Below are 14,670 nucleotides of genomic sequence, written 5' to 3' on the forward strand. Positions count from 1 at the left end.
ACATAACGCACAAGTCTTTTTTGTTTAAACTTCAGTTCATTCCAAAGAATAGCTTTCATGGAAAAGTTCCAATACGACTGTGCTTGGCTCTGCTCACGTACAGGCTAACCAACATTCTCCAGAACTAGGCCTCAAGCCTTTCTCTCGGGCTAGTATTTAAACAAACACAAAAGAATAATTAATTCAGGTAAAATAAACCCTTCTGTTACCCACCCTTCTTTGCTAATATTTAACCCATTAATATATGACACCTAGCAAAAGCAAACAAATAAAGCAGCACATTTAATATCTACCATTCTTCTTAAAGTCCAACTGGATTCTTTATATGTCTGAAAGAGTAAAAAGATAGACGAACAACAACATGGATAAACAGTCACAACATAGACAAACACATAAGCACACATAATAGAAGCACATGCCATAAAATGATCAGCCGCATTAATAATGACAAAGACAATAGGACAAACAAGACAACGTTAATTATGTGTCATAAAACAAACTCGCAAATGCCACATGAGCACATAAATGTAAGTCCTGCGTGTTTGTGAATGCAATTTTACTCTAGGTTGATTTAATAATACAAATCATGCAACAATTCATTATTAAATTAGTTCATGTTACAGAGAATTAACTTCACGAGCCAGAATAAAATGAATTCTGAAACTCGCTCTATCAACTCCCTCACCCAAAATGTTGGAAATTTTGAACCCAATTTAGAGACATCACAGTTTGAATTCTTTCAGTATTTGTTTCCCTAAACCCCTGTTTCTGCTGTCTGGTCAACACTTTCAAACTGAGCCCTTCGCATCTCTTCTAACTCATATTCCTTCTCCTGTTCCTTTCTGGGTTTATAAATCCTCCTCTTTTCTCTCTGATGCTTCTTCCTCTTGTGAATCATGCAACTAATTTTTAGCAGCAATATCACTATAATGATGACAATTACTGGATAGAGCACTTTGCCAATGATGGAGCCATCAATTTCTGAACACCATTCTTTTATTGCCTCCATTCTTTTGCCTATTCGTTCTGTGAAACTTTCTTCTTCCAGGGGTTCTATTTCTGCGTGAAACTGTGTAATATGCTTAATAAGCAACTCTATATTCCGACTCTTGTCAGGAATAGAAGTACAACAATGCTGGACATGTATGACCCCACAGACTCCTCCCTCTTTTGCAAGAAGAATGTCTAATGCAAGACGATTCTGCATAACCATGCTTCTAGTAGCAACAAGTTCTGTATTGACTAATTGAAAACCACTTGCAGTATCTGTTGACAATCTATCTACGATTATAGAAACCTTTCTGATTTTAATTGAATTCATGGTAATTACTACCATAGGAATAACAGCACCAAAGATGTCTCCCAGGATCTCTGTAAAACTTTCTCTTTTGTACCTATTCAGGTGTTCGCCAAATTCAAAAGTACCTTTTTCATTTCTGTCAACATGAAAATATTTTGGAAAAACTAATCCAAGATAACAACATGTCCTATACCAATGGTCTGGGACGCTAAAATATGCCTTATTACCACAAATAAAATAAATTCCAGGAAAAATTGGATCCTTACCACCTTTAAATCCCCATCCCCTTACGATACGATAAGTATCCTCACATTGACTAGCACCCACAAAAAAGTTATCATAACGTGTGTTATCTCTTCTAATGCAAAATTTACCACTAACTGGTTCATCTATATGAATAGCTGCATTTGTGTAAACACCATTTAATTTAGCATCCTCCATTTGCCAATACTTGGACTTAGCATGTTTAAGCATCTCATTTCTCTTATAAACAGCCCTCCTCTCCTCAACCATGTTCAGGAAAGTCTTTTCTTCTGTTCTCATTTTGCATGTTAAATTATTTCTATAAGCATACTCGTAATTGAGTTCATTAGTAACTAAAAAGAATTCCCTCATCTGTTTCGCAGGCCTAACTTTGTTTAAGCTATTTACAACTTTGAGATTTGCAAAAACCTCATCAAAATCTGAGTAATAATACTCCAGACGACCAGTTTGATAAAACAGGCTAGCAATTACACTGCAAGTAATGCCATAAGTGAGAGGTAACATATTATAGGTAACCCCCTCTGAAACAGAAGCATGCAGCTTCACACAGACATAACAATCTTTAACATTCATTACTTTAACATATTCAGACAGAAGCCTTGAAAATGAATTGCTAGAGAAATCTCCAACAGATCTATCTTGATGGATCTCTGGATTATGCTCAATAACTCTGCTAGACTTGCCAGCATGTTTCTCATGTTTAGTCTCTACCTTACTTGTTATGTTAGTCTTGAGTTTCTGTTTATCAATACCAAAAGGGTACACTACAGCTAATATTAACCAAACTAAAATTAACAAAACCACACAAATTGAAGACATTTTGCAACATCTTCTCAAAATAGAACACCTTGAAGTATCTGAACTAGGCATTTAGAAAAACAATCAAAATTGAAAAACAAAAATTTAAAAATAATGTAAGTTAACTAAAATGTAAATGTAAACTAAAACTAAACTATATTCCCCCCTTTTTAATTTTTTTTTTTTAAAAGAAACCCTAAACAGCTTTTCTTCGACCTTGCGTCACATGAATATGTGCTTTCCAGCTAAACACAATTTCTTCGACCTAAAGTCACCTAACACATTTTCTTCAGCCTTATGCCAGGAATCAAAAATCCCTATCTAAAACTTTAACGACATCAATCTTTGTCACTAGCTTCTTCCAAATCTTCTTGACTACTGCTTTCTACCTCAACAATTGGCGGTATGATAATGTAAGTCCACTCTGGGGACTTATACTTCTGATTTGGCTTTATTACTCTTTTTGTCTTTCGAGTGATTACTTCTATTTTCTTGTTTTCGCTTTTCTTTTCAGAGTCACCTCCCTGACTAGATACTTCGTTGATCTGCTCTTTTGATTTCTTCACCAGTTTGAATTTCAAATTATCTTCAGGCCAAATATCTCCTTTCCTCAGTATTTTCTTCTTTGGCACATTTTCGTTACATTCAGCTTTCCAAGCTCTTTTTCTGAATTTTCTTATTTCAGATTCTTCATCACTTACATCAGTGTCTGTATCTGAGACTTCAAATCTGTACCTAGGAACTTCTTTACTCGGCAGCTTCACTCCATTAGAAACATCACAGCTGCTCTTGGTAATTCTTCCTCTTCTTCAGGGATCACCTTTAGCTTCCCAGTTTCAGGTTTCTTGCTCCTGCACACAGAGTTACTTCTTTGCCTTTCAATACTCTCCTGGATTAGATTTTCGTCTTGCTCAGAATCTTCTACTCCTGAATCTCCTTTTTCTTTTTGAGATTCTTTTTCTAGCAAGTCTTCATCAACACCTTGATCTCCAGTTTCGATACCCAGATCTTCTTCATTCAAGTTCTGATTCTCATCTAGATTTTCTTGATGTTGATTTTCTTGCTGAACATCAGACTCAGGATCTTCTGGATCTCCTTCTGAATCTGAATCAGTTGTTGTCTCACTATCTTCATCAGAATTTTCTGGAGGTGGTACACAAATTGTATGGCTCGCATGCACCCACCTTTTCAGCCCTTTACACTTGACTGCATTTGTCGTGACCAAAATGACTTGTCTTGCTTTTTGCTACCTTGGTACTAAACAAATTCTTCTTCGATGAACTTTAGTCCTCACCCAGTCTCCGGGCAACAAATCATGAGCTTGTTCTTTCTCCTTTGTAATTACATCTGTTCCCACCTGATGAAATACAGAATTAACTACATCAGAAAGATTCTGACAGTATTCAATGATTGCAGTATCATTAATACTCAATAGTTTGCCAACTGGAACAAATGCTTGCCTCATTACTCTACCCATTACAATATCATGGGGACTAAGACCTGTCTTTTTCTCTGGAGTGCTTCTTAATGACATCAGAACAAGTGGAAGAGCATCTGTCCACTTCACTCCTGTGGCTAGACACATTTTTGAAATCCTGTTTTTGATAGTTCCATTTATCTGTTCAACAACACCTGATGTTTCTGGTCTGTATGCACAATGCAGCTTTTGCTCAATGTTTAAAGCTTCACAAATCAATTTCACCAATCTGTTTTCAAAATGGGTTCCGCAATCACTTTCAATGGTTACTGGAAATCCATACCTAGGTATGATCTCCCTCAAAAGCAATTTTGCCACAGTGACTGAGTCATTGTGACGAGTTGTAATTGTAATTGTGCTGGACTTGTAAAGCGCACAGCTGCCCGTAAGCGTCCCGGCGCTTGCTTAGGGAACCCGTCCTGGTATTCCCCTGTGAGAAACCACGGCAGGGTGTCCACAAGGTGAAAGCCAGGTATCCCGCCGCGAGGGGCCGTAGTGGAGATTAAGCAAGCTATTGCCCAGAGTCGCAGAGTGTGACCCCGTGAGTTGAGTAGGCACCAGAGCGAGAATTGTCGAGTCCGTGGAATTTTGAGCCCGAGACCCGCCGAGGCGGGGAATCGAACCCTGGTCCACGGTCGATCTCAGCTTCCGGGTCTGCCGCTTCTAACCACTGAGCCACGCTTCTCCACAGTTGGGAAAGCTTCCACCCATCTTGAAAACAGAAAAAACAAACACAAGCACATATTTTAGCCTGTTGTGCATCGGCATTTCAATGAAATCCATCTGTAACCTGGTAAATGGACCACCCTCCCGTCCTATGGTTCCCATGCTTACAACAGTTTTCCTATTCGGATTCATCTGTTGACAGGTCAAACATCTTTGGCAAAGTGACTCTGCAATGATTCTAAATTTTGGACTGAACCATGTTTCTCTGAATAATCTAATCATTGAATCTCTTCCTAAATGTCCTGGACCATGGTACATCCGTACCATGTCAGCAATCATGCAGTTTGGCATTACAGGTCTTCCATCTTTGTAAACCCAAACTCCATCTTCCTCTCGCTGTCTACATTCAGCTTTTAACCATGTGTTTTTCTCTTCATCTTCTGCCTCATCTTGTAATTCTTTTACCTCCTGCCATGTTTCAACTACAGAAATTAGCATGAGAGAATTCAACATGTGACTTTTGTCTTTTTCCCGATTGATTGAATAATTGTTCTTTGCACAGTACCTTGCGATCTCATCTGCATAGGCGTTGCCTTTAGTGATGTAATCTTCTCCCTTCCTGTGAGCAGCACACTTGACAACAGCAATTTGCTCTGGTAACTGAATGCCATCGATCAATCTCTTGATCAATTTTGCATTTCTGATTGGCGTGCCTGCAGAGGTTAAATAACCTCTTTGAGACCATAGCTGTCCATAGTCATGAACTACGCCATATCCATACTGACTATCAGTAACTATGGTTACCTTTTTGCCAGCTACTTTTTCACAAGCTCGAATTAAACCAATTAGCTCTGCAATCTGAGCAGAACGAATTCCTTTGAGAGGTGAACCCTCAACAACATCTGAAACTGTACACACAGAATATGCTGCTCTCAGAATTCCCTCATCAGTTCTCAAACAGGAACCATCCACAAAATACACCAAATCTGATTCAGGTAAAGGAACATCTTTTATGTCCTGTTGTGGTTTTGTACAGTAATCTACAACATCCAGGCATTCATGATCAATGTCATTTTCATTATTTACCTCAGTAACGACTCCATCTGGCAATAATGTGGAAGGATTTAAGTTCACGCATCTTGCAATTGAAACATTATCTGATCCCAGAATTGTTTTCTCGTATTTTGTCAATCTGTTTCTTTGTCAAATGTTGAGTTTTGCTTCTGGTAAGAAGAATTTCAACTGAATGAGGTGCATATACTTTTACAGGAAATCCCATAATGATACCCTCACTTTGTTCAAGACTTACACTTGTTGCAGCCACTGCTTTTAAGCAACCTGGCAAAGCTTTTGCAACAGGATCCAAAACAGCTGAGAAATATGCTATTGGCTTTCTCAGTTTTCCATGTCTCTGTATCAAAACAGACAATGCACATCCTTCCCTTTCACTGCAGTACAGTTAAAATTCTTTCTCATAATCTGGCATACCTAGAGCTGGAGCTTCACATAAGCTTCTTTTTAATTGTTCAAAAGCTTCCAGTTCAATTTTTGATAATCTGATTGGATCTTTTATGTCAGCTTTTGTTAGTCTCTGCAGTGGTTTTGCAATTACTGAAAATCCACTAATCCATTGTCGACAGTAACCAACCATTCCCAGAAACATTCTGACCTGTCTTTGTGTTGTCGGAGGCTGAATTGCTCGAATCATCTTAATTCTTTCAATTGTCACTTGTCTTGTTCCTTTTGCAATTCTGTGACCAAGATACTTTACTTCTTGTTTAAAAAACTGCAATTATGCAGGTGACACTTTATGTCCCTCAGCTGCCAATCGATTTAAAAGAGTAATGGTATCAGTTACACAATTTTCTCGTGTTTTTGCTGCCACGAGCAAATCATCAATATACTGAACCAATGTAGAATTTCCAGGCAATATCAGATCTTCCAGAGACTTTTTTAATAACTGATTAAAGATAGATGGACTCTCAGTATACCCTTGTGGGATACAACACCATGCTAAAATACGATTCTGGAACCTAAATGCAAAAATTTGCTGGCTTTCTGGATGCAATGGAACTGTAAAGAAGGCATTACACAGGTCAATGACCATGTACCATTCTGCGTCATGCAGAATCTGATAAAGAATTACCGCAGGGTTTGGAACAATTGAGCAACATGAAACAACAATTTGGTTATTTTTTCTCAGATCCTGAACAATTCTATATGTTCCGTTTGGCTTTTTAATGCCCATAATCGGTGAATTACATGGACTGCTCTCAATGTCTTTTAGCACACCTTGACTTATGAATTTTTCAATCACTGGAATGACACCTTCAATTGTCTCAGCTTTCATTTTGTATTGAGGAACATTTGGAAAATCTATTCCCTGCTTTACAGTAATTTTTACTGGATCTACATTTTTCATAAGACCCATGTCATTCCCAGTTAGGTCCCAAATTTCTGGATTAACTGGCTTTTTGAGCTCTTCTGGCAAATTATTTTTATCAAAAACAGGAAACAGTTATGTCTTTTCTTCATCAACCATCAACATTGTCAATTTATAAAGCCCATCTTCTTCTGATGTTTGCATTTCAATGCCATCTGGTGAGCAATATATCTTGCAATTCATTTTGCATAATATATCACGACCCAACAGATTCACAGGACTGCTGTCACAAACTAGAAATCTGTGTTTATCTTTGTAATTTCCAATTTCCACTTTAACTGGTTCTGTTAAACTTGTTTTAATTTGCTGATTAGCTACACCTACAACTTGGATAGACTCACCAGAGAGAGGAAGGTTTTCTATTTCTGCTGATCTAACAGTAAAACGGGTAGCACCTGTATCCACAAGAAAAGTGATATCAACGTCGTTCACTTTACCATTCACAAATGGACCAGACTGATCTACCTCAAGAGTGGTTCCAAGCACACACTCTTCTTCCTCTCTCAGGCACCGTCATGAATAATCTTCTGATGAATCACTCTCTTCTTTATCTTTCAGCCAAAATTGAGAAGCGTTTGACATGTTAACTCTTGACACATTATTTACCTGATTACTTCCACAGAAACCTGTTTCAGGTGAAAACCTCTGAGCATTAGCACTATTAGGGAATGGTGCTTGTGGTACCTGACTCTGCTGAATTTGGCTCTGCTGTATCTGGCTCTGCTGATTTGCTATCTGTCGCTGTAGCTGTCGCTGCTGACTTAACTCGTTTAACTGTTGCTGTAGCTGTTGCTGTTGCTGCTGATTTAACTCACACTGCACCTGTGGATTTAATGAATTATTTTTAAAATTTCTGGGCGGGTTTTTACACTCGCGTTTTCAGTGTCCAATTTCGCCACAATTAAAACATGGGAGCTTTTGATTTAGCTCTTCAACATTTACATTAAATTTAGGTTTGTTATTATTATTAAAATTATTCTTGAATGTGCCTGAATTCTGCTGCATAGAAGCTAACTGCTGTTGCTGTTGCTCCGCTACTTTCACTTGTGCCCACATTGCCTTTTCCTTGAGGTTTTTCTGTTTTGCATCTATCTCGTCACTGCAATATTTTGCCTTTCTCAGGATGTCATCAACTGAAAGTGATTGCCAGCACACAATTCCATTTCTAATCATTTCACCAATTTCAGGTCTCAGGTAATAAACAAATCTGTAAATAAAGTGGCTCATGTCCTTTTCACTTAGTCTTCAAACAGTACAGTGGCTATGAAAAATTAACAGTAACCTTTCATAAAATGAATGTTATGATTCTTTTGGTTCCTGATTTGTTCTGTCAATTTTAACCCAGTCCACTTCTTTCGGGGGAATTTTCCCTTTCAGCCAATAAATTACTTTATTATAAATGTCCATGACATCTTTTGATGGGGCGCCTGTAATTGTGTCTCGGGCAGGTTCTTCTTTCGGCCAATGCACAGAAATTTTGCATTCTGTCCAAAGATCTGATGGGACGACAATATCAAAAAATCCATCCAGATCAATCCACCAAACTTTTGACACCTTTATAAATCTGTCTACCTGTCGATACCATTCAACTGGCTTCTCTCTCAAACGAGGGAAATCATTGGTAAACAGCAGAATATCCTGTCTGGACCAAGGAACATGCACACACCCTCCTCCTGCTATTTCCCTCATTGGAAATTCTGAAACCACTTTCTTTCTTAACCTTTTATCCTGTTCTTTATTCTTTGACCATTTTATTCTCCATTTACCTAATTAACCTAGTTTTCTGAGAAAACTTATTAATTCTTTTATATATATATATATATATATATATATATAGTTAATTTTGGCATCATAGATTTTTCTCTATGTATTTCTGAAAGTTCCGAATAAAATCTTTCAGCAACTTTTTGAATTTCTGTATTTAACGGAACTGTCAAAGCAGAATGTCTATTTTCTCCTTGATCAAAAACTGGTACAACAGGACCAATAGTTACTGGTACTGTCACTGCTTCCATGCTTTTTGTCAATTGTTGAATCAAATCTTCCTTCGCTTTATTATAACTGGAAATTTCTGGCATGTCTGCTTGTATTCTTTCCTGACTTCTCACAAAATTATTTTCCTGTTGAGAAAATCTATTTTCTTGAGGTGTACTACAATTATTTATTGACCCTACTCTTTCAGGTAATTTTAAAAATCTGGGAGAACCTTCCTCAGTTTCCTTAGGAGGTGCACTTGGAGAAGTTCCTGTAGAAACTCTCGGGGTAGATTGAGAATCTATTTGATAAGGTGGCGGTTTGCGTTTAGTAGCATAAATGTCTTCTAAAACCGCATCATCTAATTCCTCATCAAGTCTCTTCTGAGCTTTCTTTTGTTCTAGATCTTCAGTAATCATTATTCTCACTGGGTACAGACCATCATACATGTCTGCCTTTCTCCAGCGTCTCACTTTGTCTTCATGTGTTTCTCTATTTAGAATATACTTTGAATTTCTAGGTGCCAAACATTTGCTTTCACGCTCAAGTTCCATCATCTCAACTTCCCATTCAACCAATGCCTCAAATTGTGTAGGTCTGGGCTTCGGCACGAGATCCATAATTTTTCCTCTCAGGTGTCTCAAAACTTTCATATTAAATGATCCATCTTCTGGCCAGGCTAATACGCCATCATTTTTAGTATAATGCATCCAATTGTCAAACCAAATTACAGTATGATAGCCATATTCGCCTTCCATATAGGCTGCGGGTGTTTTGTACTTATGAAGTAATTTACCACCACGCGTTTCAATTTTTCTTGTCAGGTTTAAACAAATTTTTCACTTTCTGAAACCATGAAGGCTTTTTTATCTCATTATCATCTCATTATCATTCCAATAACTCATGTTTTAAATCAAAATTGTTTATTCCGTAAGCTCCAAAATGTTCTCTTGGTGTTCCGCTATTCCAGCCAATCCGTGCGCGAAAGACACCAACAAGCCAATCGGGTTAAGCCACGTCACCACCTTGCTCAACCAATAGTAATACAGTATTCAGAACTGACCAATCTGGTACCAGCTCGTCACTGCTACGTGAACCAATCAGTGCGCTTGCTGTGACGTATGTTAGCCAATCAAAGCGCGAACCAAAATAACGTACACTGCCGCTGCAGCTTCTCTGCGTGGTACTCCGTAAACTCACCCCTCCTTTACAAAAATTTTTCTCAGCGCCATTTTAAACAATGCTTTCCAATGAATTTTAATTAGTAACCACAAATAAACAAACCACTTGTCTGTTTCGCTAATAAAGTGATAGTTTTACAAACATTCAGAACTCTCTACGCATAAAATAGACGACGCTATTTCTATACGATCATTCGCGCATTCATACGAAAACCCTAATCATACACACACGAAATCTTGGCAGGACTTGAACCAACCACAGAAAACGTCATACGTTAATAAAAATAGACAACGCTATCTCATCCTTCTCTCAAGCTTGGATGAATCCTATTACTCTTTTCACAAAAAGTTTTAAAACAGGCTCACCAGGTCCCTATGCTTAATGCTACGATTTCATAGACAATCCTCACTATTACATTCAACCAGTCATATCTAAGGTCCCTAAACTTGTGTTGTACGTCCACAACACGTGATATATTCTATACCACACATTTTGAAACAGAACAAATGCACTGTGTAACTCTTCTAGTCACACTACTCTTTGCCGGCAAATAACCAGGAATTTTTCACACTGCTGGAAAAAATCCTTTCGACTACATGCAACAAGTACAAACCTACCAACATTTTTTAGACATATATCCTATGCAATTTATATGTAACATGTATGTTACCATAGCAACCGAACTCTGCTACCAAAAGAATTGATCCAGCGTCACTATAGAAATTCTGTCACACATGCGTCACCATTCACTACCTAATACTCACTATACTATTAATACCAAGGCCCATACAACTTATGACAGAAAATCATGAAGCTGAATCATGTGGCCTAATTAATCACACTATAAAAATCATATGTACAATATTTACAACTGCAGTATAACATTTTTATTCATAGATGACCAAGAAACATTTAATTAGACCACTGAGGCCAATGAATTAAGCTAATGGTAACGACCAATAATCAAGACCAGCTTGACGTTTTAAGTCTTTTATTTTTTAAAGTTTAAAGTTTCAAATCTTTATTAACTCAATTATTAATTTCAAACATTTTTATTAAATCAGTTTTAATCATTAGTTTATTGGCTCAAAAGGTCTGGCACTTCAAAATTGCACAGAAATAACGAATTAAAGAAAACATCAACCCTAAACCCTAAGTTAAGCTTTCTGACCTGTAAGGAAATAACATTTATTAAGCAATCTTACGTGTCCAAAGGAAAACGGACAGCACTTCGCCCTCAGGAAACAGTCAGCACCGCTCCCCTCTAGAGACAAGTTTATATACCTTGTCTTACTCACTAATCTAACTAAACGATATGTTTTAATAATTTCCAACACCCTGATTGCTGTCTGTCAGACCACCAAAGCCACCTCTTTCCAGAGTGACAACGTCACTTCATCATTGTTCATTGACTTGAAGCGACACCAGCTTCCGAGGATTTGATACAGTAGCCAAAGTTATTTCTCTGTTTCCTCCAAAGCTCAGCCAAACCATCCCTTGTCACTTCCTTGGCCTTGTAGAAATAACATCCAGAGCACATAATGCACAAGTCTTTTTTGTTTAAACTTCAGTTCATTCCAAAGAATAGCTTTCATGGAAAAGTTCCAATACGACTGTGCTTGGCTCTGCTCACGTACAGGCTAACCAACATTCTCCAGAACTAAGCCTCAAGCCTTTCTCTCGTGCTAGTATTTAAACAAACACAAAAGAATAATTAATTCAGGTAAAATAAACCCTTCTGTTACCCATTAATATATGACACCTAGCAAAAGCAAACAAATAAAGCAGCACATTTAATATCTACCATTCTTCTTAAAGTTCAGCTGGATTCTTTATATGTCTGAAAGAGTAAAAAGATAGACGAACAAAACATGGATAAACAGTCACAACATAGACAAACACATAAGCACACATAATAGAAGCACATGCCATAAAATGATCAGCCGCATTAATAATGACAAAGACAATAGGACAAACAAGACAACGTTAATTATGTGTTATAAAACAAACTCGCAAATGCAACATGAGCACATAAATGTAAGTCCTGCATGTTTGTGAATGCAATTTTACTCTAGGTTGATTTAATAATACAAAACATGCAACAATTCCTTAATAAATTAGTTCATGTTACAGAGAATTAACTTCACGAGCCAGAATAAAATGAATTCTGAAACTCACTCCATCAACTCATATATGTATATCTATCTATATATCACTATATATATATCAAAATAAAGTCATTTTTACTAAACTAAAAGCCACAGTAATTCACCTGATATTAGATAAACAAAGCTTAACTTCGCCCCTTCTTGCACTTCTTATGGCCTCACGTATTACATCATCCTTGACATGTTAAATAACCTCATTGATGACGTATGGCTGGTCATGCTGCTTTGCTGTACGTACAAGTTATAAGCAAAGATGTTCAACTTGAGCCTTGCACACATTGAGGTCAAATGAAATTAATAAGTTTGTGTCAATATTAACAGGTTTTTTCTTGCTAAGTGATTTTAATATGCATATTTTAGAAAATAAAAAGCGTTTCAATTGTCAGTTACACTGTGTTATGGTAAAAAGTATACATAATGGCCTTTGCACAATAGTATTTAACCCCTTTTAGTTCTAGCAAAATGATTCCTTTTTTCTCTTCTATGGTGTTTTATGTTTCTCAAATATTTCTTTTGGTTTTCCTACTGCCTTCTTTGTAAGACTGTTGACTAGATAACTGCATTATCTTGATTCTCTGTTTTCTGCCGTGTATGGGTGTCCGTGATAATCTTCGACTATTGCTGTCAATTTAACTTTGTGTATAATGTATTCTTCGTGGAATCATTGCCTCTGTTTTCATTGTATGATAAAAATATTAAGGGCAATTCCTCTAAAATGTGTATGTCAAAGCAACAATTTTCACTTTTAGTTAATCTGTATCATCTTTACAAAGAATGCCAAAATTAATAAGGGAGAGAACCCCAAACCATTGTGTAACGTCTCACGTTTCTAAGGTTCCAAGCATTTGGAGACTTATTCGACGAAGCTATAAAGTTGGGTTTGACGGCTATTCAGACTCAGAATCCAGGTTTCTACTACCAGCAGGCTGCATACTACGCCCAAGAACGTAAGCTGCTTGCCAGTCAACTCTGCAACCATGACGTAAGTGTCTATTTCAAATGTGGAGTTCTTTTGTACTCTGACAGTCTCAATATGTTTGACCAGCTTTATTCCCTAATGTATGTGTGTGTGTATCTTGTTATGAGTGTTTGGATATGTAACCTGTAAATACATGCCCTTATCTCCCTCATGTATCCTGCACCTTGTCCCCTACTACTCGATCCGTAACTGGTTTATGTTAAACCTGTTCTGTTTATTGCTATATTTTCCTGTAAAGCTCTCTGATACCCTAACGGGTCAAGTTCGCGCTCTATAAAACTCATAAATAAATACAAAAAATAAATACATATATATATATATATATATATATATTTTTTTTTTTAAACTGGCTCAGTTTTGTTTTTGTAGAAACTACTTCCACAGCCATAGAGAGGACCTATTCTATAAGTATTATATATATAATGATATAATATAGGATAATTACTTTTTTGCAAATCGTTGGTAATAGCCAAGAAATCTGAAGGTACCTCTACGGAAACAATAAAATCACAAATACCTTGTGTATTGACACTTTCTCTACCATATTTGCAGGCCTCTGCTGTGTACCCTAATCCTGACCCTCTGGAGACTCCAAATGGTATGCTGGACTTCTATGGCCAAAGACCCTGGCGGCAGGGAATATTGAGTATGTGTTACTTTTTATTTGATATAGGAATTTTTATTTTGTAAATAATCTAACCAGACTGAAGAACAGGGAATCATTATGTTTGGTCCCTGCAAACATAAATATTGTATGTATTTATATTTGAATGAACATACTGAATTGGTCTGTCTTCCTCATCAGACTACTCATTTAGGTTACCTTAGGCCCCTCAAATAAACAAGCATTTACAAACGCAGTACGTTTGGTCTTATAGTCTATTGCTTTAGTATGTTTATTGTACTTTTTTTAACCACAAACATGAGGTTAAATACCACTTTAAATAATAGGCATCACTTAACTTCCCATTACTTTATTAACCATACCAGAATGAAAATCAGGGTAGTCGACAATAAAGATAATTGTAAACAAAAGCAGTTGTGTGAGACCGTAGAAAGATTGGCATTGGGCAGCAGAAAAACCAGCAGTTGATCAGTTTTAGACCGTGATTACCAGAGAGACTGGTGTTGGCATTTAGAATCGAGTCATACCAGGGTCAAGTAATAAGTGCTTTTGTGCATGCCAGGTAGTTGCAAGGTAACTCTCAGAACTACTATCAGGCAACGAACGGTTCAGTGCAATGCAGTAGTTGTGGTAGGCAAGCTGTGTCAGAACGCTGCAGTAGTTAGGTCACTGCCAAAAGCCAGGGATGCTACTATCAGCCAGTAGTAACGCAAGTCATGAATGTGTGAAATTCGTGCCAAGAAGTAGTGAAGCTTATGTCAGACAGTGCAAGCATCAATGAAAACCATCAGCCA

The 14,670-nt window shown here is 37.2% G+C and overlaps 1 protein-coding gene across 2 annotated transcripts in view; it reads left to right on the forward strand.

Annotated features, from left to right (window-relative positions):
- The window catches only part of TRAPPC11 (trafficking protein particle complex subunit 11), a 461,933-nt gene that overhangs the window by 122,518 nt on the left and 324,745 nt on the right, over positions 1-14,670 (forward strand). For both annotated transcript variants that reach the window (XM_086962470.1, XM_086962471.1), the window contains exons 10-11: positions 13,107-13,254; positions 13,804-13,897. In XM_086962470.1, coding sequence (XP_086818596.1) covers positions 13,107-13,254; positions 13,804-13,897 — 242 coding nt within the window. The remainder of the gene's footprint in view (positions 1-13,106; positions 13,255-13,803; positions 13,898-14,670) is intronic.

The sequence above is a fragment of the Lissotriton vulgaris genome, chromosome 3_1 (assembly GCF_964263255.1).
Source record: "Lissotriton vulgaris chromosome 3_1, aLisVul1.2, whole genome shotgun sequence".
NCBI classification, from domain to species: Eukaryota; Metazoa; Chordata; class Amphibia; order Caudata; family Salamandridae; genus Lissotriton; species Lissotriton vulgaris.